This window comes from Aristolochia californica, unplaced genomic scaffold (genome assembly GCF_029961685.1).
Source record: "Aristolochia californica isolate CCGP_79_NKW_82.1479 unplaced genomic scaffold, dmAriCali1.0.hap1 SCAF_14, whole genome shotgun sequence".
NCBI lineage: Eukaryota > Viridiplantae > Streptophyta > Magnoliopsida > Piperales > Aristolochiaceae > Aristolochia > Aristolochia californica.
Window position 1 is genome coordinate 503,718 of NW_027181815.1, and position 25,264 is coordinate 528,981.

At 37.9% G+C, this 25,264-nt stretch overlaps 3 protein-coding genes across 6 annotated transcripts; all 3 read right to left on the minus strand.

The window, feature by feature from the left end:
• Positions 1–2,762: 2,762 nt before the first annotated feature.
• Positions 2,763–7,651, minus strand: LOC137950772 (uncharacterized). Of its 3 annotated transcripts, none has more exons than XM_068797388.1 (7): positions 7,276–7,645; positions 6,955–7,035; positions 6,748–6,869; positions 5,633–5,904; positions 3,855–4,158; positions 3,301–3,378; positions 2,763–3,171 (listed from the first exon to the last, which is right to left on the minus strand). In XM_068797388.1, exons 4-7 carry the CDS (start codon positions 5,866–5,868, stop codon positions 3,121–3,123), a joined length of 669 nt encoding a protein of 222 aa, XP_068653489.1. In that variant the 5' UTR covers positions 5,869–5,904; positions 6,748–6,869; positions 6,955–7,035; positions 7,276–7,645; the 3' UTR covers positions 2,763–3,120. The 3 variants fall into 3 exon arrangements, with proteins under 3 accessions (XP_068653489.1, XP_068653490.1, XP_068653491.1); XM_068797389.1 differs by having other exon boundaries at positions 7,272–7,645; XM_068797390.1 differs by lacking the exon at positions 2,763–3,171 and adding an exon at positions 3,567–3,637 and having other exon boundaries at positions 7,276–7,651.
• Positions 7,652–8,277: 626 nt separating this feature from the next.
• On the minus strand, positions 8,278–14,951 carry LOC137950389 (glycosyltransferase BC10-like). 2 transcript variants are annotated; one of them, XR_011111940.1, is made up of 3 exons: positions 13,735–14,951; positions 8,573–9,358; positions 8,278–8,425 (listed from the first exon to the last, which is right to left on the minus strand). XR_011111940.1 is itself a non-coding variant. In XM_068796831.1 (2 exons), exons 1-2 carry the CDS (start codon positions 14,242–14,244, stop codon positions 8,696–8,698), a joined length of 1,173 nt encoding a protein of 390 aa, XP_068652932.1. In that variant the 5' UTR covers positions 14,245–14,951; the 3' UTR covers positions 8,455–8,695. The 2 variants fall into 2 exon arrangements, 1 of the variants encoding a protein (XP_068652932.1); XM_068796831.1 differs by lacking the exon at positions 8,278–8,425 and having other exon boundaries at positions 8,455–9,358.
• A 773-nt stretch (positions 14,952–15,724) lies between these two features.
• On the minus strand, positions 15,725–16,606 carry LOC137950586 (small ribosomal subunit protein eS30z/eS30y/eS30x). The gene is made up of 3 exons (XM_068797143.1): positions 16,519–16,606; positions 16,259–16,396; positions 15,725–15,915 (listed from the first exon to the last, which is right to left on the minus strand). Exons 1-3 carry the CDS (start codon positions 16,520–16,522, stop codon positions 15,869–15,871), a joined length of 189 nt encoding a protein of 62 aa, XP_068653244.1. The 5' UTR covers positions 16,523–16,606; the 3' UTR covers positions 15,725–15,868.
• Between the last annotated feature and the right edge of the window lie 8,658 nt (positions 16,607–25,264).

Genomic DNA, 25,264 nt, shown 5'->3' on the forward strand with positions numbered 1-25,264 from the left:
GTTCAAGATCACTGTGGTGAATTGCTCACAGTTTAGCTCGGGGTGTTCCAGGTTCTTCTCCAATTTCATGGACCACTAGAGTTCAAATTGCTCTTGATGCAGCAAAGGGACTAGAGTGTATACATAACCACTATGTTCGCCGAGATGTGAAGACAAGCAATATTCTTTTGGATGTCTGGTTTCAAACTAAGGTCAAGAATCTGCTCTATGATATTTTATGGTATTTGAAACATGTTAAATACCAAGCCTTGATTTGAGTGGTTGTGTCAAGAATAATTAGCATGATAAATATGAAGCTATCTATATGAAGAAACATGACGTTCTTTTTACTGCATTAGCACAAAAACAACACTGGCAACAAGTATAACATAATAGTATTATTTTCATCATGTCATAGTGGGAGTGTCTGTTGATCAGTTTGCGAATTTTTGTACAATTTATTTAATTTTTGTTTATTCAATATATGTAGATTATCTGAATGATGATATTTCTATAGAATTTAGTGGAAATATGGTGGAATTTTTTTAAATTTGATTCTAAATCAACCTATAATGATCAATATTTGTCCAATTAAATGAATTTGAACCAATGTTCAATTCAAATATTATATGAAGTGGAGATGAATCCTTGTACCTTTGCCATACTGGCAAAAAAAAAAGTGATTATATGAATCAAATTTCTTCCTTGTTTGGCAACGGTGATTGAGAGAAAATGGGTATTTGGGGAGAATCTTCGATTTCTTAGTATCAGTCTCAGTCTCCGATTTCTTCCTCTTAGTCTTAGTCTTCAATTTCTTCCTCTGGTCAACTATACTATTCTGATGGGTTCTTTGTTGCATTTTGCAGTAGAAACAAAAGCATATGAAGAGACTCAAGAGGAAACGCTGAAAGATGAGGTAGAGATTGAAGTAGAAGTTTTGTTGGGAAGGCAAGATGGATTTTCTCCTTCTACAGTACTCAATGCTCACGTCGGTGTTTCTTGTGTCGGCCCGCCCCACCTTTCCTTCTTGACCTACTGAGACTGCTATTAAAATGGATAATGTTTGGAGTACCCAAACCCTCTTCCCTTATTTCAATAAATCCCCAACATATCCTTCTCTTCGATTGACCAAACTACCCCTCTCTTTTACTGCATGTAAATTTTGAAGAGAATATTTCCCTTAAATTTCTTTTTTTTTTTGTATACAAAGGAGTAAAATTTAAAATATTTAATCTTGTTTTAAAAAATTACCTTTTTGCTATACTTTATTTGACACAAATTTTTATATTCTTTGACATTTTGATGTAAGTCAATTATTAATATATGACGTCCTTATACATCCATCCTTGTTTATTTTTTTAAATATAAGGTAATAAAATGTGTACCGATAAATTTGATTTTAAACTCTAAAATAAAAAATTTAAATATTTTTTTAATTAATTAATATTTTAAATCAATAATAAAGAGTATTAAATAGGTAAGAGTAAGATTTTTAATTAATTAATATAATAATTTTATCTTATATTATTTTATATATAAGGTAACAAAATGTGTACTGATAAATTTGATTTTTGAATAATTTTTTAAATTAATAAATACTTTAAATCAATAATAAAATGTATTAAATAGGAAAGAGTAAGATTTTTTAATTAATTAGTATACTTATTTTATTTTTAATTATTTTAAATATAAGGTAATAAAAAGTATACCAATAAATTTGATAAAAAAATATACTGGTAAATTTGATTTTTAAACTCTAAACTAAAATTTTCAAAAATATTTTAAATTGATAATAAAAAGGTGTTAAATAGGTAAGATTAAGATTTTTAAATTAATTAATATTTTTAATAACTTATTATTTTAAATATAAGGTAATAAAAAGTTTACCGATACAATTAATTTTAAACTCTAAAATAAAATTTTCATATTTTTTCAGTTAATAAATATTTTAAATTGAAAATAAAAGGTATTAAATAGTTAGAATAAGATTTTAAATTAATTAATATATTTTTTAATAATTTATTATTTTATAAATAAGTTGATAAAAGTGTACCGGTAAATTTTATTTTTAAACGCAAAATAAATTTTTGTTATAATTTGTTCAATTTATAAATATTTTAAATCAATAATAAGAGATTTTAAATAGGTAAGGGTAAGATTTTTTAATTAATTAGTATACTTATGTTATTTTTTATTATTTTAAAATAAAAAGTAATAAAAAGTGTACCGATAAATTTTATTTTTAAACTCTAATATAGAATTTTCATATTTTTTTAATTAATAAATATCTTAATCTATAATAAATGGTTTTAAATAGGTAAGAGTTTATTTTTTAATTAATTTAATTTTTTATAATTTATTATTTTAAATATAAGGTAATAAAATGTGTTTTCTTAAATTTGATTTTTTTAAATATAAAATTATTTTTTGTCATTTAATGATGTGGCATCTTACTTGGGTGTTGATGTGGCAATCGACATGTCAATCGACTCATTGAGTGTTGATGACGTAACAACGTGTAATTGGTCAAAGTTTATGTGTCACCTTTTGACTGTACACATTTACAATTGGTTGGTTTAACTCCAGTATTTTTCTACATAAGTTCAAACCTTTGTTATTTATCTAATTAAGCTTTAAAATTTTTGTAAAAGCCTCAATTTCCCTAAAAATTATTCAATGAACTAATTGTGTAATTTTATCTGTTTGCCATTTCCCATTCTATAAACGGAACAAAATCAGGCGTACCCTATAATATGGGAAGAGTGTGACCCTTTCATCTATAAACCGAGAATACACGTACAAACTATAATTGGTTAATTTTTGTTAGTAGATAAAATTTTGTAATCTCTCTTTTTTTTTTTTTTCTGAAACGGCGAGGAATTGGCTCGACTTGTATTCAACAATGTAAATTAGAAAGTTACAGCAGCAAATGAGAGCCTCGGGGCTCCTTTCCTTGACCTTCTTGGCATTAGGAGTTGCAGCAGCATTTTCAGTGAAAATGAAGGAAATATCGTTCGTTTAGTTGTACAATTAATATTAACACGAAGAGTCGCCAACCGCGAGGAGAATAGCATTCCACTTCTTGAAGAGGAGGAACCTCATCTCTCTGCTCAGCCGTCGGAACCACTCCTTCCTATCTATTTACTCCGAGTCGCTTTCCATGTTTCCCATTGCCTTCAGCCCTCTCGGTCTCTGCCAAAATGAGATCAGTGAAATTTCCGTTAAGGAGACAAAGAACCAACAACTATCTCAACTCTCTGCAGTTGGGAGTACACGTAGAGGCAGCAGATTCCTTGATTATTAGAATAATTAGTGTGTTACCTTCTTGGAAATCTTCTTCTCCCTAACCTCGTATCGTTCTAGGGTCAAGTCGCAGAGCCACGTACCAGGGCTGACTAACTGCACCCAAAACAATCCTTCCCAGATGTTAGTACACATTGAAATTAATCATCCAAATCGTCCAATCAAGCATGACAGAGAGAAAATTGGTTGAGAGTTGGGATTCTCTATTATGACTAAAAGCTTTCACTGACAAAAAACCTGAAATAGAAGGGATTAAGGAACTGTTTTTCAAGTTCAGAATGTACATCTGTGATTCTCCGATGACAACTCATTCTAATGGTGGCCGAAATACCTTCGGATTAGACTTGTTCAACACCTAGATCAGGCAAAGTTATTATGCATGAGATTATTTTGAACGAGAGGCCGGAGCATCGCAGATCAACAACCATGTCTATGTTTTCCTTGTTATTTAGAAGTACGCATTAAATAATTCATTACCGCAGACAGCATTTTCTAGCATTTAAGAAGAATAAAATTATAAGAGAAAAACCAAAAATAACACGGAACAGAAAAGAAAGGGCAAGGAGGCTAACGTTGAGGGTTCTCTGGATGAATTTCGATCTTTTCTTCGGTCTCTGGGGGAGCTTGGAGCCTTTGATAGCCCAAAAATCCTCCTCCTTCTCCTTGTTCGTGAGCGCCATCGTGAACTTGGGCCATACTGTTGCTTCGCTACCCGAGGACGACCCCGTACCTTTCTTATCATGTGCTGTCTCCGACGATCCACTTCCTCCGGCGTTGCCGTTGTTGCTATTGTTCATTCTTACCTCCACCCTCTCAGGCGAAGCCCCTAGTACACCGTTGCTTGGCCCTTTCATCGCAGCGGAGCTCTCCGAATTCCTTAAAGAATAAAAGTATAACAATTGAGTCGAAGAAAAGGAAAGAGCTTCACGCGTTAGAAAAAAAAAAAAAAAAAAAACACTATAAAACATTACTTTTCCTTTTCTTTGAATCTTGTCTGTAGCCTAACTTGCCACTCGATCAAACTAATCTTGGGAAAAAGAAAAAAATTACGGAATCGATTGAATGACACAAACACCCTCCTGAGAACCGTGCCCACCAGCTTCAAAGGTAAAAAATGCTGACGGCTGCGGCAAGGAAGGAGCTTCAGCGATCGAGTAGGAGAATAAATCGACGGACGACGATTACGTCAACGAGGGACCGGAAAAGAGCATATTAAAAAAATCACAACTGAAAGAAGCGGGCGGATTGCAGGTGAAGGGGCCAATGTGATCCGTCCGGAGTGCATCATAAACTCGTCGCCAACTGAGATTTACGGGTGGCACTAAATGCAGACCACGTTTCTCCATCATGACGTGCTTCTCTTGCCGGGCCATCCATGCTGCCTTGGTCCAATCCATCCGAAGCGTAAGCTCAACTAGCACGTTGAAGAAAACAGTCGAACAATCGGAAACTTTTGATGGAATAACCACAGCGCCCCTTGATGGTAACTCGATGAGTTAAATCACCCACCATGTGGGGCTGGGCCAGGTTGCTGTTCCATCGTAGAAGGAACAGATAATGATTAAAAGCAACAACAACCATTATGAAAAAGTTTAAACCTACTTTATTATAGAAAGACTAATTGCAGTAGTTACAAGACCCATCCACTTAAATTGTCTTTAATCGATAACCTGAGAAGAGAGAAAAATATTTTAAAAACCCGCTCCGAAGCTTTGGTTGTCAAAGACTGGCTGAAGAGCTAGAGAAAAAGGTGGGGAAACAAAATCAAAAGTACTCGGCCAGCCGAGCTTTTTTTGCACGTCTGGTTTCGGCATTATGAGTGGAGGAGGATAGAAAGAAATGAATAACAATTGATAATCAATAAAAGATAACCCCAAGGCTAAGTTCGGGATTTCGAGTGCTTGGGGTGGTTACGAACAACAGGGCTTGAAAACCCAACCTAATCTTTTTCCAACAAACAATCCAGCTGTTGCTAAACCACACCTGACTCGGGAGTCCAACCAGAACAGTGAGGTTCGCGCGGAGAGACTCCGAATCTGATGGCACTACACTGGATCAAGTCTGAATTTCTCCGCCTTAATCGGAACTCGTTCAAGAAAAGCTATTTTTTATGATTGCAATTATTTGTACTACTATCCACGCTTTCCACACCGGAAGGAAGAATCTATAAATTCTAAAATTACGAGGCACGAAGATCTGTAGTTTTCTAAAAATTTTCATTATTTTTTTTATCAAATGAATTATGTATTTGATGATCTTATGACATTAATCTAAATTCCAGGCAAACGATAACATTCTAAACCAAAAAAAAAAAAAAAAAACATAAACGAATAAGTTAAGTTATGATTACCTAAGAACGCGATGAGGTGAAGGGCGCCGCAAGAGGTTGGAGTCCTTGTCCGCTCTGACGACGCGACGGTCGACTCGAACCGTGGTTTTCTCCTTGCTGTCGTCCTTCACCTGAACTTTCACGCACCTCAGCCGCTTCCGATTTCCCCACTGTAAGAAGAAGTCCGGTTCAGCCTGAGCACCTCCTCGACATCCTTCCCCACCTCGCTGTTGCTGATTCCTCACCACCCTTTCCATCTTCCTCCACTTTTAGAATATATCAAAATCCAACACCTGGCCAACCGTTCGTTAACCATGGTTAGTTATTTCCATATACCTGAGTTAGGTTATTCCTTTCTGCCGAAAGGAGACTCTCTGGAACATCGCATTTCAGATAAATCAAGACAGCATCTTAGTTTAAACAAGATCAAAGAATTTAACCAGTCGCTAAATTGGACGCAGACGTTTTATTTGCTAAGAGAATTAAACCAAAAAATAAAAGGGATAATTAATGTTATCAAATAACAGAAGAGAAAAAACAAGAATCCCAACCATATTGATGAAAGTTTGCAAATCAGAAATTGAAGAAGCGGAAAGAAGTTGGAACTCATCTTCTATCCCTTTTTTTCGTCAACAAAGTAAAAGAAGGTCGAACTTATCTTTCAAAGAAGCAATTGGATGACGATACAAGGAAGAAGACAGTCAAAACTGACGGTTTTAGTTTCTCGCCATTAATAAAGGAAAATAGACTTCAACATTAGAGCAAGTCGAACTTGAAAAAATGGAAAAATCAATGGTTACATGGAGAAAAGAGATTGAAGCAAGAAACCTGAATATAAAAGGAAGATGATTGAAAGAGCCAAAAACTAAGACCGTTGAGATGATTTAGAATTTTAAAGTGAGAGAGGAACAGAGAGGAAAAAAGACATTTTTTCTACTAGTCAAAATTGAGAGAGCCTGCTAAAATCTGAAGATAAAATTTCTGCCAGATAATCGGCTCGTAGTCTTGTTGGAATCTCGCTATATTCAACCAAAGCTGAGGAGCGGAGAGGATGTCTCAACCGCGGGGACAAGCTACAATGAGGTACAATGAAACCTGCGATCTCCATGAAATCGAAACTATTATCCTTTTTATACCTAAATTTGACAGCTTGCTACAGGTCTCCGAAAATGAATCTGAGATTTGTGAAGTGTTCGCCTTCAAAAGAGAAGGTTGCAGAGGAACCAGAAGTAAAAGCGCTTACGTCGATCTCCGGAAACTGCAGAAAGAGAGGATTCGAAGAAAGAAAATCAGCTCTCAACCTGAAATGTAAAAATCTAATACTCAGCAAGAAAACTTCAAACCTCGAATGCTGAAAATTCGCCATTTTCTCTCGTATGCCTCATAAAACTACAGAGTCCACGGATCGCTTCAGCTCCCTGCTTCTGTTACAAAAGAATTAAGAAGATATCTCAGAACTCCAACCAAGTTGAGGCATTCGAAACACACGCATCGAGATCATTTATTGCAGAAAGAAATTTCTCTTCACGACCAAACATCGACTCGCTATTTCCCTGAAAATGTCCACTACGAGTCTAGGATTACAAGAAAACAACACCGACGCATCAATTAATAAAAAATCAACAGAAAGAAACAAAGATGACAGACAGTTAACAATTACCAACCGTAAGCTCACAATTCTCTCCTGCTCTCAGCAATTAATCAACGAATCTCAACAGAAACAGCCAACTCCGATAATTTATCAGCTATTCTCCAGCAAAACCGCAAAAAACAAGAAAAAAAAAAGATAATCGAGCTTCTTCTCAAAAGGCAAGGCTGCTTCTTCAAGAACAGAAACACTCATACATTCCAGTTTTTGAATTTCTGCTCCATTCACTTAATTCTAAGTCACTCGACACAAATTTCTGATAAATACGAAGGGAGAGAGGGAGAAAGACAGAGACAGAGACGAAGAAGAGAAAAACAGGGACGCAAGGAAATGCCCTCTCTCCCTTTCAAAACCGGACTTTATACCCTCTCCCATCCTCCGTTTCTCTCCCCGTTCACATCTGCCCGTTGCCCCACTAATCGACGGAGACCTAACGAACGGGGGATAAGTTACGGCGTTCCGATACGGATCTGGCATTTGACGTCAAACGTCCGGCGAACGTGACGCCGTTGCGGCTCCTCTATCCCAATTTTATAATTTTAGAGGGATCAATAATTATCTTCTACTACCGACTTTACTGGGATAACTTAACTAGGGTTTCTTGTCAACCCAACTGTTAACTCCTCTGGTGGACGCGACCGAGGCGACTGCCAATCAGAATGCTGCGTATCTGTGGGCCCAAAGTACGGAGGAACTTTTCCCGCTAGTGAGATGGAATTACTAAAAAGCCTACGGTGACGACACTGGGATACCGATTTTCAAACCGAAACCGCTCATGGATTTCAAAACGGGCAATTGCGTCATTACGCTGGCCCACGTGAACAACAATGGGATCTTCCGGCCCACCCACTTAAGTAATTTTTTCAAAAAAATGAAAGGCGATGCCGTCTATCTTGTGAATTATATACTTTCGGTGGATTCTGAAATAATAATTTTGTAGTTTTTACAAAGATTTTTTTAATATTTTAAATTAAAATACATATATTTAAAAATAATACTTCAGTCTAAATAAAACCGGTGGGTTTAAGATTTAGGGTTTAAAGTTTCGAGTTGGCATGCTTGTGTTCAAACAAAGCAGGCACAAAAGTAACAACTCTCCCCCATTGAAGGCAAAGCAAAACCCATCAACCTGCAAATCATACATAAGAGAAGACAGACCCATCAACCTGCAAATCACACATATTACAAATCACAGCCTATCCTCAATAAATAATCAGAGTGAAATAAAGAGCAAAGATCGCCCAAAACTCGAGCCGCATATCAATAACACTATATAGAATAAGATACGAGAATTAATTTGCTGTACAACTAACCGTGTATGAAAAATCCCTATAGACCTCAGGGCTTTTAGCACCAAACTTATCTCAGAGCCTACATGAAAATATTATGTAAGCATCACAGAAAGGAGATGAAGTAATGAACAGAGAAACTTTCTCTCAGGACTGTTTCTGCTGTTTCTGACCGAAGCCCAAGTAGCTGGGTGCAAGATTCAATAGAGGCTCCAGTGCACTAGGAGCAAACTTTCGAGCAAAAAGAAAACAAACAGAAGAGGGCTGATTATTGTAGATACAGCTCCGATCTCCAATCACTTTCTTTAGAAATTCTTCTGTAATATCTGCACTCCCGAAGGTTGCTGGGTGTGGTCCACCTCTTGACCAGTCCACCCAAGTAAAGCTTCTGTTAGCCAAGAGCTGTGGAGCTCGTATGGATAGCATTGTTGGGAAGTAATGCTCATCCACATAGCAAGGGGGTCGGCAGAACTCTTTGAACTTGGGGTAGAAAGTCGTGTCTTCGACTATATTCACTGCAAGTGTCCGAGTGACAGCAAACCACTGGGACCCTTTTCGCCAATCTGTGATGTTTACCTCAGGTAACATGTTTCTATTATAACGGCCCCTCCCATGAGGCCCAGGGTCATCGAACGAGCCGACAAAACTATGCTGGGATTTTGTCAAATATTTGTATATTATGCTGAAGTTAAAGAGAGGAATGCATGACTCTGACAGGAGTACAAACCACTCGTTGGAGAGGTCTAATAATGCATTTGCAAGAAGTCGTCGTTCCGCATCACACATGCTCATCCGGCCCCACTCTGATACCTATAGAGCATATGAATTTATTCAATATATAAGATGAAGTAATGATAAAAGAACAATTTCAACACTTGAGACACTTTTTTTCAAACAAGCAACAAAAAATAGTCCAGCGAATATCAAAATGTAAACTAACTAACCCAACAATTATCAATGCCAGTGTCATGACCAATCTGGAAGTGATTATCATAAGATAAAATGACTAACCCCACAAATTACCAGTGCCAGTATCATAACTAATTTAGAACACTGCCTGGATTGAAGAGAATTCTTAAGTTCCAAAAGCGATGTCATCTGCTGAAACTATCTCCTTTCAATTCGCATCTTAATTGGAATTCCAATTTGATGCACACCCTAGTGTTCCTATCCAAAGCAACGACCTCCTTATTCTAATCCCTAACCATTTTCATACCACTGTTTGAAATTCTAGACACTACCAGTTTTATAGGATGTTTTAAAATCATGGTAGCTCCTACCTCAAACACTTTTACCCATTGTTCCAGGACATGTCCGCCTTACTCGTTCTTCATTTTTTTTTTTAGAGAGGCCATGTTCCGTACATTAATGAGATATAATCAAAGGAACTGTTAATGAATTGCTATCATCCTATATCCTATCATAAAGTGTTATATTCCTCCTTATGATCTTCCCTTGATACCAGTAAAAAACTAAAAATAGATAAAAAATGTTGGAGAAAACAAGTAATGAAGTTGGGCGATTTCCTCCTAAAATGCCTAAAAAAAAGTTAGAAGATCTCTTCCTAACACAAAAGCAAAGGAACATTTCATGCCCAAAGCAGTGTAGGACTATTCTCCCACCAACAATAACTCTCCTTCTTAGACAACTAGTACAAGGCGCGGAGCACATGTAAAACTATAAAATGGTGGACCTTTTATCCACCGACAAATCCTTTCCTAGCAAGTCACCTTAGGAAATCTTGATCCCAAAAAGATTAAACTCAGTGAGAAGATTGCAGGAATTTCCAAAGGATAGATGTTGTTGTTTTGGAACCAATCTTGATTGCTCATTAAATTTTACATAGACACATTGATGTTCTTTCCTTTCCTATTTACAAATATAAAACTGTTTCTTTGGATGCTAAGAAATAGCACCAGAAGAATTTCCCAATTTCAAGATGCATACTCCACAAAATCTTCCTAACTTACTTCCTAACTTAGAACCTTTTAGGAGTGTTTTCAGTATAAATGCAACAACTCACATCTGCAATTGGCAGCTTGCATTGGAGATGAAGTATTCACCAAGGTGCAACCTCTAAATAACTGTCATAGAATAAATGGCTGTAGCCAGGTTTTACTATGTCCTTGTCATGATGGCATGTTTTGACAATGCTTACCTACAAACCACATGCACTATCTTTGATAGTGAAGCATGAATATAGAATAAACATTAAAAGAATGCTCTTTTAGTTTAAATCAACTTTATCAGAAACTAAAAGAATCAGCACTAACCTAGATAAAGGTACAGATTAACAAGTATGGGAAACCAACCAAGGCCAAATTGATACATAAAAGTTTATAGTCATGAATCGAAGAGCTAAATCTGAAATAGAACGTCCCAAATAGTAACACAGTGTGTGTTGACATTGGCACTCATAATACTAATTAGTGAAGCATTTTATGCTTTCATGATGAACTTTTCATACATAAATATTCTTTTTTTTTAAATCTTAATTGCTTCTCATGGTAAGATACATATTCACTAAACCATCTCTAACACTACAACATGCAAGATTCTGAAAATACCATTAGAACTATTAAAATAATGGTTTCAAGAAATCTGAACAGCTAATATCTTTGCATATAGTTACAAATGGATGATCCACATTTCAAATGCAAGAAAATCTTGAAAATTTTAAATTGAATCAGTTTGCAGTACTTGCATCATTTCTTTCTTGAGTAGCGGATTCACACAACATAAATCGAAATGGATTACCAAAAGCAGCCTTTAAAGTGATCAAAGCCCACACATCATTTATTTACAGCTTCATTAGACAATAAAGTGTTGAGATTATAAAAGAAATTTGATTAAATCAACAGTCTCGATTCTTTTATTTGAAACTATCCTTCTTCTCCTATTTTTAAGTGATATATTACAAACTAATACATCAATCTGCCAGGTTCATTTATGAAATTTTTTGGACATATTCATAAAGGCATTTCAGATCAATACAAGGTAAGTTTTTTCTCAAAAAGAAATCAATACAAGGTAAATGAGAAAGTATCCAAGACCAAGTTCACAAACTTGAAACAAATAAAATACTCTCTAATAAAAAATGGCATGTCAAACCTTACACATCAAGTGGAACAGCAGCAGAATGGAATTTGGTGAATATTCAAGACAGCTGTTCACAATTCAAGGAGTTGTTCGCAATAGTAGTTCTAATCAGTTAAAACTACATTACAGAACCTGGAATTGACTGGCCAGTTGAACCAGGACCACATCACCTCACCAGGTCAGCAACTGGGTCGATTTTAATAACATTGTTCAACAGTGTTTGTATAAATTAATTATATTTCAATGGATTATCAGTCTTAACCACAAAGTAGGTTTTACAGGATGCTGAGAGTCATGCATTCAAATGTGAACGTTTGGATCCATCCAAACAGGTTAGGCTCAATTGGGTTGTCTCTGTCTTAGTAAAGTGTTAGATCAAGTGCCATGATGACACCCACATGTGACAATCATTGGGAGTATCCATCATAAAGACTGGATGAACATAACATGTGGAAACCGTATATTGAGACTTAAAAGGTCAACCCAGAAAAGGAAAAATCATAAGAATTTAAGGCTATCCAGTAATAGGTAGACCATGCTTTTAGAACCATCATTCTGAGATCAAAGTTTTATATCGGAAATGTCTGACTAATAATACAAGGTAGATAAAATGGTTACAAAAACAAGAATCAAGCTCAGGTTTACCCTGTGGGCAGTGGTTTTTTCAACACAAAAAATATCACTTGCATAGTTTGTTTTTTGAATGCTTGATTGCACTGGCACAGTACACCCCATAATCCCAGTGATACTTGAACTCAAACGTCATTGTTATGGCTAGATAGATTAGCTAATCTTAGGGCAGAAGCATTGGTTTCCACCACGTAAAGTGATTCCACAACTCTTGATGGTTGTCTTCATAGGTGAAAACAACGGAACAGGGACTGACGATAAAACACTTTAAAAATGTGAACTTGGAGAACATGAGCTGTTAAGAGAGAAAACTATGACGATTCACATTTAAAAGAAAAGGACCCCAGGGAGAGGATTTCACGACATTGGAGCCTAGTAATTCTACCAAGGTGATAAAACACTTAGAAAATGTGAACCTTCAGAACACGAGTTTTTAAGAGGAAAGAACATTCACATTCAAAAAACAAATGATTCAAGGCACAGGATTTCGCCACATTGGAGCATTAGTAATTCAACCAAAGTTTTTTAATAGAGAGTACATTTTATCCTATCAATGCAAATAAGGGGATCGAATGAGTAGTAATAAAAAATTTAAACAAAAACAGAGTTTCTCTTGGTCAACTCGAGAAGGCAAACTATTCCAGGTGGTAGAACTGTCTAAGCTTTTTCCATAGAGTCCATATATGGACTCCTGCAGCACAAGTGTTCTTATGATAATAATGAGGACAAATCATTAGGGAAGTTGCATTCTTGACCTTTTCAATCGCTAGAAGTGTAGAAATTAAATGGTTCAAGTTCATAGTTGAAGTATTTCATGCCACTTAATTCAGTTTCTCTCTTGATGGCAATGCAGACCAATACTGTGTAGAACGATCAACAATGTCATCAGTAGTACGTATTGAGTTTCAGATTGTAACTAATGCTGAAATCAGTAATAAATTATTGAATATAGATTTAACTCTATCAACTTTAGTAGTTTCTTCAATTTATTTTTTAGTTCGATCCTGCCAATCTGATACTCTATAAATCTAGAGTTTTCACCCACTTTCCGATCTGCAAAATTTGCTCATTTTACCAACCCAACAGTTCCATCAGTATAACATTTCATAATTCAATCCAACCATGTAATATGGCTTGAATCTTCATTCTCATTTGTAAAGATAACCATTTTCTTTTTCATCATATACTGTAAAAAGAACCTTCTCCCATCATCAATAAGAATGTCAATATTTAAAGAGTCAATTAATCAGTCAACAAACTAAAATTTTGAAAATAAAAATAGAAATAACCCACTTGACCATCACAATAAAGAGATTCAATGAAGAAGAAATTTGTTGAGAACAAGATATTCTGATAACATCTAAACATAAAAAAAGAAGCATGCGGAATGATCTTCAGCTCGTTTTTCATAAGCAACTACTTAATAGCAACCATTAGCATGAATAAGATAATCTTACCTGACTGGGGATTTGCCTCTGGTAAAAGACCGAACTTGGTGGAAAGTTGGCATGGTAAGATGGTAATGAATGAACATAGATCGAGTAAAGCCTTTCATGACCCCTCAGAAACTCCTCCCACAGAGGATATAGTGGCAGTGGTCCCTTAGCCAAGAACATAAAAGCAACCTTCGGAACCCTCCTGAAAGGATACTTCTTCACTCGAGGTACAAAGGATGCCCTCCAAAATAGCTCTTCATCATTCATTGAGTGCATCGAATTAGAAGGGGGCTTAATCCACCTATTGAAATTGTTTGGTTCTTCAAAGCAAGGCCGGTAACTGGGACGAGAGGTGGTAACTACATTTTGAACTCCAAAATATCTAGTCAAGTACAAGCTAAGTAAGGAAAAGCCGAGACCTAAAGCGAGAAACAGAAGCAAAATTTTGAGAAGGGAGAAAGGGAAAGCCCTGAAGTGTGATCTGGTGGCTCCGTCTTTTGCTACCTCTGCTGAAGGAACCCTAGGCAGCATCTTCACCACTAGGAATTCAGGGACAAGGGAATTAGTCTTTCTAGCTGGTGGGTATTCCACTTCCGTTTGTTTCAACGGAATCCACGTCTTTCCAAGACCTGAAGCTCACCACGATAAGGGAACTTCCCGACTGGATCGACTTAACCCGTTCTGATGCACAGATCAAATATTGCATCTTCTTTTAGAAGCGTCGGATATTGTTTTCTGCGAACCAGAGGACAAATAGTTCCACCGAGCTCAATGCCCCATCCTACATCTAAAACGAGAACGACGTTCAAACAACAACAAGACCCAGATTTGAAAATTCCGGATTCTAGAGTTTCTGCGTACTTAGACCTTCCGACGCGGATTCGAATATAGTCTACGCTGAACAACTTAGAGCACCCAGACGTGACTTTCTTGGTTCTTGTCCTCCTTGAAGAAGGAAACCTGACGAAACTTCACCTTCTCGTATGCTCAACTCGAGATGATTCAACAAAACCACGAAACCCAGATGGAGATTTGCAATCTTTTTTATGTAACACGTTTCCAGCTTGTCCCACAAAGGTTTTTACCAGCAGTGAAGTAAAAAAAAACTGCCGTCTCTACGTTCAACAGTTGAAAGCAAAGTTGGCAGAAGAGCTCGATGACACGTCTCACAACAGTACAGGAAGCTATAGAACAGAGGAACAGAGATCAGTGACGAAAGAAAGCGAAGGCAAGAAGAGGCTCCGAGAGATCAGGAAGCATCAAAGACGATGCCCACTTAAAAAAAACTTAAAAAGGAAGAACCCAAAAAGTGTTGGTGGAGAAATGCAGAGATCGCAGAAGACAGGATTTCCACGGGTGTATGAGTTGGATATTATACCATCCCAGATTGTTTGGCTTCTTAATTTAATTCGAGGGAACGTACCTGATTGTCCGATGTTGGTATGTTTTGCTTTGAGAGCAGTGAAGCTCTGATGAATTGACGATTCGACTCCATTGGAGGAAGGGAGTTGGCCAACAACATGTGGCTCCAGTGGTTCAGATCTCATCTTCTCGAAATTGATTATAGATGCAATGGATGTGGCAAATTTTCTTCGAGTTCAGAACTACCTGAATTTTTACAAGAACTGTGTATCGTCATTGGTTTTATCAAATTCTGTTCCAAAGGAAGTTGGTTTTACGTATTTCAAAGTTGCTCGCCCGACAGCCTTGACAAGCATCTTAGCTTACGAGGTGAAAATTCTTAGATTTTCCCGAGATTGCACAAGAGAATTAGAACCGTGATCTTGGACAACTTCATATTTCTTACTGAAGTTCCCAACCCTTGTGAAGCAGTCCCTCATTCACATCTTCTCAATTTTCAAACTGGCTACTTACATTTTCAATCTTCTCCAGGAAAGAAGCAAGATGTGAATTACGCAATCTATCTTTAGAATAGTTTTTCACAACTTCAGTTCAAGTAACATTGTGCACTAATGAAACAAATTCAGATGACAGCAAACAACGAAGGGCAGAGTGCCACAAACCATCTCAAGAGTTGTCAATTAAAGTGTAAAATTTCCTACATGTTCATGTGTTCAGTAAAATTTGCCAACAAAAATACCAAGTGCAAAACATCAAACTATAGGAACCGCTACATCTACAAAAATCCTCTCGTTTACTTCTCCGACGAGTTGGGTCCCCTCTTCTTTCCGAATCCGACCACTGCACTCAAAAGAAACAATCAAGATAAAATATGAGAAGCCTATAGATAAACTACCAACAGATTAAAGAATTTTAGTTTCCCTTCACTTCTGTGAAGTCATGGGCAGTGCAAAAAACCCGTTAAGAATCTTGAACTATGAAAAGCACAAGCTAAAAACCCGCAGGACCGCCTGAAAGTTCAGAATCTGACTGCTTAAAACTTATAAGTGAATACTGCCCACAGTTTCTTAACTGAACCAAACAGCTTCAGATAAACATCCAGCTGCGGACCATGTTTGTTCAACCACATGTACTAAATAAACATGTCACAAACTAGACAAGATAAGAAAGAAACAAGACGTACCAGCGGTGACGAAACGCCGGTTGTACTGCATCCTCTTGTGTGCCCTCCCTCTGGGCTTCTTCTTCTTGTCCTGCTTGGCGACCTTAGGGGTCTGCCCTCTCACCTTTCCGGCACGAGCCAATGATCCGTGAACCTTTCCTGCAAAAAAATTCAACAACTTATGAGATTCAACAAGAAAACAAAAGAAAATCGAATGAAACTAATAAAAATTTCTAATCAATTGAAGTCTAAATATTAATGGGACGTTTGCCCTTGCTTACCCATGATGAATGATTGGAACTCCGCAGTAGCAACGCCGCGCTCCGCTCCTGAGACCTCTCTCTCCGCTACGACGACGAAGGACTGCGGATTAGGGCTTCAAGCACTTTCCAGTCGAGTATTTATACCTCTGAAACCCTAACTCTTTGCCGCGACAGCGCTAGGCGCGTGCGAGCCACACGAGTGAAGGATAAATATTTATCCAAGAAGTAGACCGGCTCCGGTCCGGTTTTCAATCCTTCATCGGATTCTCATTTTTTACGTTGGTAATGTACCGTTCTTATATTCTGTATTTTCTAATACGGATGAAATAATAATTATTTTTTAATTTTAATATTATAATTATTTTTTTTTAAATCCCAAATTAATTAAAGAAAATATTAATAATATTTTAGATTTACCGAAAAAATGGCTAAAATATTATTAATATTAAAAAAATAATAAAAAATATTTAGCTAAATATAAATAGAATAAAAATAGATAATAGTTATTACGCATCCAATTATCTCCTCACTTAAATAAATAGATAAATAATTTTATAAGTTTTAAACTCTAAAATGTAAGAAAAATATTAGCAATGCGCCAAGTGAAATTAACAGGAGAGAAAAACTCCTTTTTACTATTGGTTAGATTTTCTGGGCCCACGCGCTGGTCGATCACGTTGCCCGAGTGAGCAAGAAAGAAGACGAGCTGCTCTGTTTCCGTTAAAAAGGCCTAGGCGCCCGGAGGCAAAGATTCATCCATCTTCAGTCTTCGTCCCCTCGGCGAGGTGCAAGAAGAGGGAGGGAGCGCTTCTGTGAAAGCTTCCATGAAAGAAACCAAGATCTCAATATCTTTCCAGTTTCCTTCTCTCTCACCCTCCAACTACTCCAGACCCCTTTGGTAAAAGAAGTTGCAGGGGGAGGGAGAGGATAACTGGAAAGGAATTGCGCTCTTGGAAGGGCGTCGAAGAAACCCGGCCCGGAGCCGAGCAGGTGATCTCTTTTACCACTCTTTCTTCTTCATCCCATTCTGCCTTTCGTTTTTTTTCCCCCTCTTTTATCGAATTCATACAGAGCCCGGATACCTTTCGGTTCTCTTCCTCTTTCTTATTCATTCATCGTGTTCTTCTTCTTTTCGTCTTCCGCTGTTTCTTATTATTCATTCATCGTGTTCTTCTTCTTTTCGTCTTCCGCTGTTTCTTATTATTCATTCATCGTGTTCTTCTTCTATTCGTCTTCCGCTGTTTCTTATTTTTCATTCATCATCTTCCTCTTCTTTTCGTCTTCCACTATTCTCTTTCTCTCCCTTTGTCATGTCTTTTTTATCTTTAATATCGATATATCCTTCGTCGGCCTGCTGGAGTCCCCGGAGCGTTTGAAATCACGGATGCATGGCTGGGGTCGGCCTTCCCCACGCAAACGGAAGATCCTCTGCCTTCCGGTTTTCTTTCTTTTCAATTTCTCTGCCCTTTCATGGAGCACCTCCGACGGCCGGCAGAGTCACCCTTCGGTCTAAACATTGTGGCGCTCTACATACTCTAGTGGCAGACCGGTTCTCTTCGTCATCGTTTTCTTTTCTTCCTTTATTTCTTATTTTCCTCTGTTTCCCTCCGATGGCCCGAAGGATGTTAATGTAAATATGTATATTTATCTTTATTTGTTTTTTTTGGTTTGTCCAAGGGTATAACTGTAATTTTCTCTTTCCCTCTTCCTTTCTAATAGGGTTTCTGATGAACCCGTCGGCATATTGTATTTTTGAGATTTCTGAGTTGCATAAGAAAAACTCTCTGAAATCAGAGAGATTTACATGGTATCAGAGCGGGAAATCGAGCGATTTTGCTTCGATTTGGTTCTCTAAGGTGATTTGGTTGCTCCCGCACTCAAATTTTTTCTCGTTTTGCTCAGATTGCGCTCATTCTGCTCGTCTTCGGCTTCACGGCGCTCGTCTGCTCCACGTTCGGTGATCTAGGGTCCTTGAAGACGTCTCGTCTCCCCGCAAAACCCCTGTCGTTGGTTGCATTGTAGTTTCGGCGCCATCAGAGGTCGGTTTCCATCTTTTTCTCGGTTCTTTGTGGTTGTGTTACTCTGTTTCGTCGATTTCTGGTGCTCGTGGTGCGGTGAGCGTGGATTTCTGCATTCCGGGCTCATGAAACTCTAAGATTTCGGTAGTAGACTTACCGTTGAAGGTTATTGAGTTTGAAGGTTCAGAGTGGGATTTGGCAGCAACTCTGTGTGGCTGTTTGACGTTCTCATGCTTCTGGTTTTTGTTTGAGAAAGTGTGATTTCGATTTGTGTTGCGAGCAAGGTTGATTAGTGTGGCTGGATTAAGAATTGGCTTTGGTTGTTGCGTGTGGCGCTTTTGCTATTAGACTTACAGTTCTATGGATTCAATTAGCCATGATCTGAAGGTTATCTCTGTCCGGTTAAATGGGAGTAACTACTCCCTTTGGAAGTTTGTGATGCGAAATTTTTTAATTGGAAAGGACTTGTGGGATTACATTGATGGACAAATCACTGCTTCAGAACCTACATCCACTGACTTCATCAAAGAAAATAAGAAGTGGTTGACTGATAATGCAAAGATCATCACTTGGATTAACAACTCTGTATATCCGTCTATCAGTTTGCAACTTTTGAAGTATGAGACTGCAAAAGAAATATGGGACTACTTGGAAATTCTGTATGAACAGACAAATTTTTCTAAAAGGTATCAAATTGAGACAGAACTGCGGTCTGCTAAGCAAGGTGATCGTACAATTCAAGAATTCTACTCGTTTATGACACCTCTGTGGGATCAACTATATATGATGGATCCACCCTCCTTTCAAAAGCTCCCTGAATATACCAGAGCATGTGATGATCGCAAGCTTACCGATTTCCTTATGGCTCTTCCCAGTGATTTTGAACTGATAAGAGGATCTATGATCCATAGAGTTCCACTACCCACCTTATCTGCAGCTGTATTTGAATTGTTGGCTGAAGAAACACGATTGAGGTCTTTGGGTGGACTTTCTTCCAGTAAGACATCCTCACCTGATATGTCCTAGGTACTTGTTTCTGGCACCCACCCTCATCCTTCTCAACCATCAGGGGGCATACTTGGTTCTGGAACACACTCTCATACACATCAGTCATCCGGGAAGCCAAAAATACTAGTTCCACAAGATGAATGTTCCTACTGTCATGGTAAAGGTCATTGGAAACACCAGTACCCCTCATTACAAAGCAACACTAAACATCAAAGCAATTTCAAACCTCCACAACATCATGCCTCCAGTCATCAACATCAAGGCCACTTCAAATCTGCACCACATCATACCTTTAGTCGTCCACCACATAGAGGTTTTCGTCCATCTGCTGCCATTGGATCGTTGGATTATTTAGAGACACCTCCTGCACCAGCTCCCCCCAGCAGTGATTCTACGCCTGATATCTCATCGTTAGCTGCCGAGCTCACTCGCATTCTTGGCAAGTCGTCTGCTCCCAGTACTCAATTTGCATCCCATGCAGGTATGTCTTGTTTGGCTAGCTCCAGTGACACTCACAAATGGATCTTAGATTCTGGAGCCACACACCATATGACCCCCCACTTGTCTCTTCTACATGATTGTGTTAAGCCTTCTCACCCAGTTAACATCCAAGCTGGTAATGGCTCTTTCATGCCACTAGCCTCAGTTGGAACTGTCTCTCACTCTACTTGGTCATTATCTGATGTTCTCTATGTTCCCCATCTCGCTGTTAACCTTCTTTCCATTGGCAAACTTACTGATTTAGGTCTCTATGGCATACTCGTTTAGGACATGTTTCTGCTTCTCGTTTACAGTTTATGATCACACACAACATGTTGGATTCTACTATTAAATATTCCCCTCTTAGTGATTGTGTTGGTTGTCATCTTGGCAAACAATGCCATTTACCTTTTACATTAAGTCACTCAGTTACTTCTTCTCCTTTTGATCTTGTTCACTCTGATGTTTGGGGCCCTGCACCTGTACCCACTAAGGGTGGGGCTCGTTTTTATGCATTGCTTGTCCATGATTTCACTCGTTTCTCTTGGATATTTCTTATGCATCGCAAATCAGATTTTTATTCTATTTATGTTCAATTTTGTGCTATGGTGCGAACCCATTTTTCTACTCACATTAAATTTTTTCGCTCTGATTCGGGTAGTGAGTATATGTCATCTTTATTGAATGATTTTCTGAAGTCTGAGGGCACTATTCATCAGTTGTCTTGTCCTTACACCCCTCAACAGAATGGTGTTGCAGAACGTAAACATCGTCATCTTGTTTAAACTGCTCGCTCCTTATTGCTCCATGCCTCTGTCCCTCCTGAATTTTGGGGGGAAGCTCTTCATACTGCCACTTATTTGATTAATCGTATTCCTTCCTTTGTTTCTGGCAGTATCTCCCCTTTTGAACGGTTATATGGTGTTCGCCCTACCTATGAACACTTGCGTGTCTTTGGCTGTGCATGCTTTGTCTTATTGCCCCTTTCCTATCGCACTAAATTATCTGCCAAATCTGCTTTATGTGTGTTTCTTGGTTATGGTTTTGGTCAAAAAGGATACCGATGTTACCACCCTGAGTCAGGTAAACTATTTGTTTCTCGCAATGTTAAGTTCTTGGAGCAATTTTGTTACTTTCGGATTCCCTTGTCTACTCCTAGTTTGCATGATCCAGAATTGTTACACATTGATCTTTTTGTTTCTGATGAGCCCCATGATGACCAGTTAATCACTCACCATCCGTCCCCTGATTCACCTCTCAGTCCAAAGGCTTCCTCTAGTCTGCCTTCACAACAGTCACATGTAGGTACTGACTCACCTTCTCCCATGGCGCCTCTCCCTCTCGACTCTCTGGACTCTAGTGATCCGCCTCTTGCCACCCCTCGTGTCTCCACTCGTGTACGCCGTCCACCTCAGAGGTATAGTCCATCTTCATATTTGTTCTCTTCTCCCTATTTGACTTTTTTTGTCTAGGATTCATTCTTTTGTTAAGCCTAAGTCCTACAAGGAAGCTGCATCCGATGCAAATTGGCGCCAAGCCATTAATGATGAGCTCACTGCCTTGCACCAACAGGTACCTGGGAGTTGGTGCCACTTCCTCCAGGTAAGCATGTTATTGGTTGTAAATGGATTTTCAAAGTCAAAACTCAATCTGATGGTACACTTGAGCGCTACAAAGCTTGGTTAGTTGCTAAAGGGTTCTCCCAAACTGAAGGCCTTGATTATGATGGGACTTTTGCTCCTGTTGCTCCTGTTGCTCAAATGAAGACCATTCGTACCTTGATCTCTATTGCAACAGTTCACAGATGACATCTTCATCAATTGGATGTTAAAAATGTTTTTTTAAATGGTGATTTGACCGAGGAGGTATATATGCGACCAGCACCAGGCCTTTCTCATCCTGCTGGTTACGTTTGCCGTCTTCGGCGGGCTTTATATGGTCTCAGACAGGCTCCTCGCGCTTGGTTTACGAAGTTTAGTTCCTCCTTGCTTCGTCTTGGCTTTGTTGCTTCCAACTATGATTCTGCCATGTTCATTCGTAAAACTGCTGTAGGGCATATTGTGGTCCTTCTATATGTTGATGATATGATTGTGACTGGTACTGATGAAGATGGCATTGCAGATCTTAAACATCAACTTCATTATCTTTTTGAAATGAAAGATCTTGGCTATTTACGGTATTTTTTGGGTATTGAAGTTGCCTATTCTCCTGAAGGTTATATTTTGTCTCAGTCAAAGTACATCTCTGAAGTGATCAGTCGCGCAGGATTGACAGATGATAGGATTATCGACTCTCCCATTGAACTCAATCATCGCCTTGGCCCTACAGATGGTGACTTGTTGTCTGATGTTACCCGGTACAGAGAGGTTGTTGGGTCCCTAGTTTACTTGACGGTCACCCGTCCTGATATTACCTATGCTGTTCATGTGGTTAATCAGTTTGCTTCCGCCCCTCGTACCACTCATTGGACTGCTGTTCTCCGCATCATACGTTACTTACGTGGCACTGTGCATCATGGCTTACTTTTGTCCTCCACCTCTGATTTGGTTCTCACTGGTTATTCTGATGCTGACTGGGCTGGTAATCCGACAGATCGCAAATCGACTACTGGGTATTGTATCTTCCTTGGCAATTCTTTGGTGGCTTGGAAGAGTAAGAAACAATCCGTTGTCTCTCGCTCTTTTGCCGAGGCAGAATATCGGGCTATGGCGTCCACTGCTGCTGAGTTAATTTGGTTTCGCCGCTTACTTGAAGAACTTGGCTTTCCTCAACTGTCTGTTACTCCTATGTTTTGTGATAATCAAAGTGTCATTCAGATTGTCAGGAATCCTGTCTTTCATGAGCGTACGAAGCATATTGAGATTGACTGTCATTTTGTGCGGCATCACTACTTACAAGGCTCTCTCACCTTGCCCCATGTTTCCTCCACATCTCAACTTGCTGATGTCTTCACCAAATCGCATACAACTCCTCGTTTTCATCATTTCATCAGCAAACTTATGGTCCTTGCACCTTCATAAGTTTGAGGGGGGTATTAATGTAAATATGTATATTTATCTTTATTTGTCTTTTTTGGTTTGTCCAAGGGTATAACTGTAATTTTCTCTTTAGGGTTTCTGATGCCGTCGGCAGATTGTATTTTTGAGATTTCTGAGTTGCATAAGAAAAACTCTCTGAAATCAGAGAGATTTACAAGGGATTCGCCGGCACCATTTATTGATTTACCCTTACGAGGAAATATGTTTTCAGGTATGAACTATGAAAATTCGTAGTTAACTTTCACATTTGTTCTTTTATGAGTAAATTTACATACTAAAGCTTGTTGGTCTTCTTTTTTCTTGTTTCTTTTACCCGTTTTTCTTTATCTTGATGTGTTCTCCTGCAGCCTGCGGGAGTCCCAGGCGTATTTGGCACTCCCGGAGGCATAGCTTCAGCCAATTCTTTCCCCACAGACAGAAGATCCTCTGCTTTCCGTTTTCACTTTTCTTTCTTGGAGCACCTACGACGGTCGACGAAACTACCCTTCGTCATCTAAACATCCTTCCAGCCACGTCTGGTGGGCGTAGGTTTCCCTCACACGGAGCGGAACTCTCGCGTGCGCGCAGGGACGATGATGGCCGTCTTCCCCCCGGGGGTTAGTCCCCAGCATCAATTTTTTAAGTTCAAGAGTTCATGTAAAACATAAAGATATCTTCGCACTTCTATTGATGCCATAAAACAGTTTAGAAAAAAATAAAAAACAGATAATCCTCGAACCCTTATTACTACACGAATAACTTATTTAATGTATAATTAAAATATATTAATATATTTATTAATTGAATAAGATATATTATTGTACATTAATATGATAATTACATGAGTCAATGAAATACACACATGATTAATTATAAGTAATAAATAAATAACGTTATAAATAACAAAAAAGAAAGTAATATGTTTAGCTATTAATTTATTAATAACATATGATATACTATAGCCTGAAAATAAATAATTTAAGAGGAAAATTGATCTAATTATAACTTTAATACACTATATATTTGTACGTAATATTACCACTATTAAATCACTAATATAATACAATAAATAAAAAATAAATATAATGAGTAAATAAAGAATTATTTTATTTAAAACGTAATATGGCGTAGTATTAATTAATAATATATTTTCACAAAATTAAAATTAATCAATTGATCAAATGCATATTGTAACTATATTTTATTTACCAAACTTAAATATCTAGTTTAATATAGTAATAAAATTTAATAAATATAATATATAAACAAATATACAACTTTATTACTAATGTAATAAAGTTTTATTGTAATAACCAGTTTGTGATTAGTATTAAAATCATCAAATTACAAGTTTACATAAGAACAACACATGTTAAAAAACAATAAAGATACAATCATCAGTTATCATTCCTCATGCAAGTCGTTATGTCATCTCAAAATTGTGCGGCTCTTGTGGATTCTAATGCACGTTATCTCCGAAAGCTTGTTACTTGGGTATCCTCTTCCACAAGACCATCGTTATCATCGCTGTCTGTATCGTCCATTGCACGTAATTGGACCTCATCATCACCTCCTCCACCGAACTCGTCATCTTCCGAATCAAATATATCATTGTAATCCTCTATATAGGAGTTGTACTACCACTCCCTATGGCTATTGTGTTTCCGATTAGCATAGCCAATTTGTCGTAAAGGGGGTAACCTTGTTGTCTATACTTCTCAGCATCTTTATGCTCCTTCAAGAATAAAACATCATTTATAATGGAATAGAGTTCTTAGTAATGCGAAACAATATAAACTGTTTTACAATATAACATGATTTACTAACCTTAATGTAGTCTTGTCATACAGAATGACATGCAGTAACTCACTGTGTGGTTGCATCCTAACCAAACCCACTAGTTTTGAAATAGCTCATTACCGTTTGATATATTTTCTTCCATGATCTTGTTCGATTCTTAAGCTGCTCAACAGTTTTTTAATTGATTGCGTCTTCATTGAACTTATTGACACATTCCGTATATACCTCGTGCTTCCAATCCCCATTGGGCAACTTGTTCCCCATATATACTTGCTCGACTAAAAGATCAAGCATTTTGTTGTGTTCTTCAAAGCTCCAATAGTCATATGATCGACCACTTGGTTGTTTTCTTGCAGCCATTGTCAATCTAAATCCGAGATTGTCCTCATGGAAAAAACTTTATTAGACAACTATTACCCGTCACGAAAACAAAAACCACAA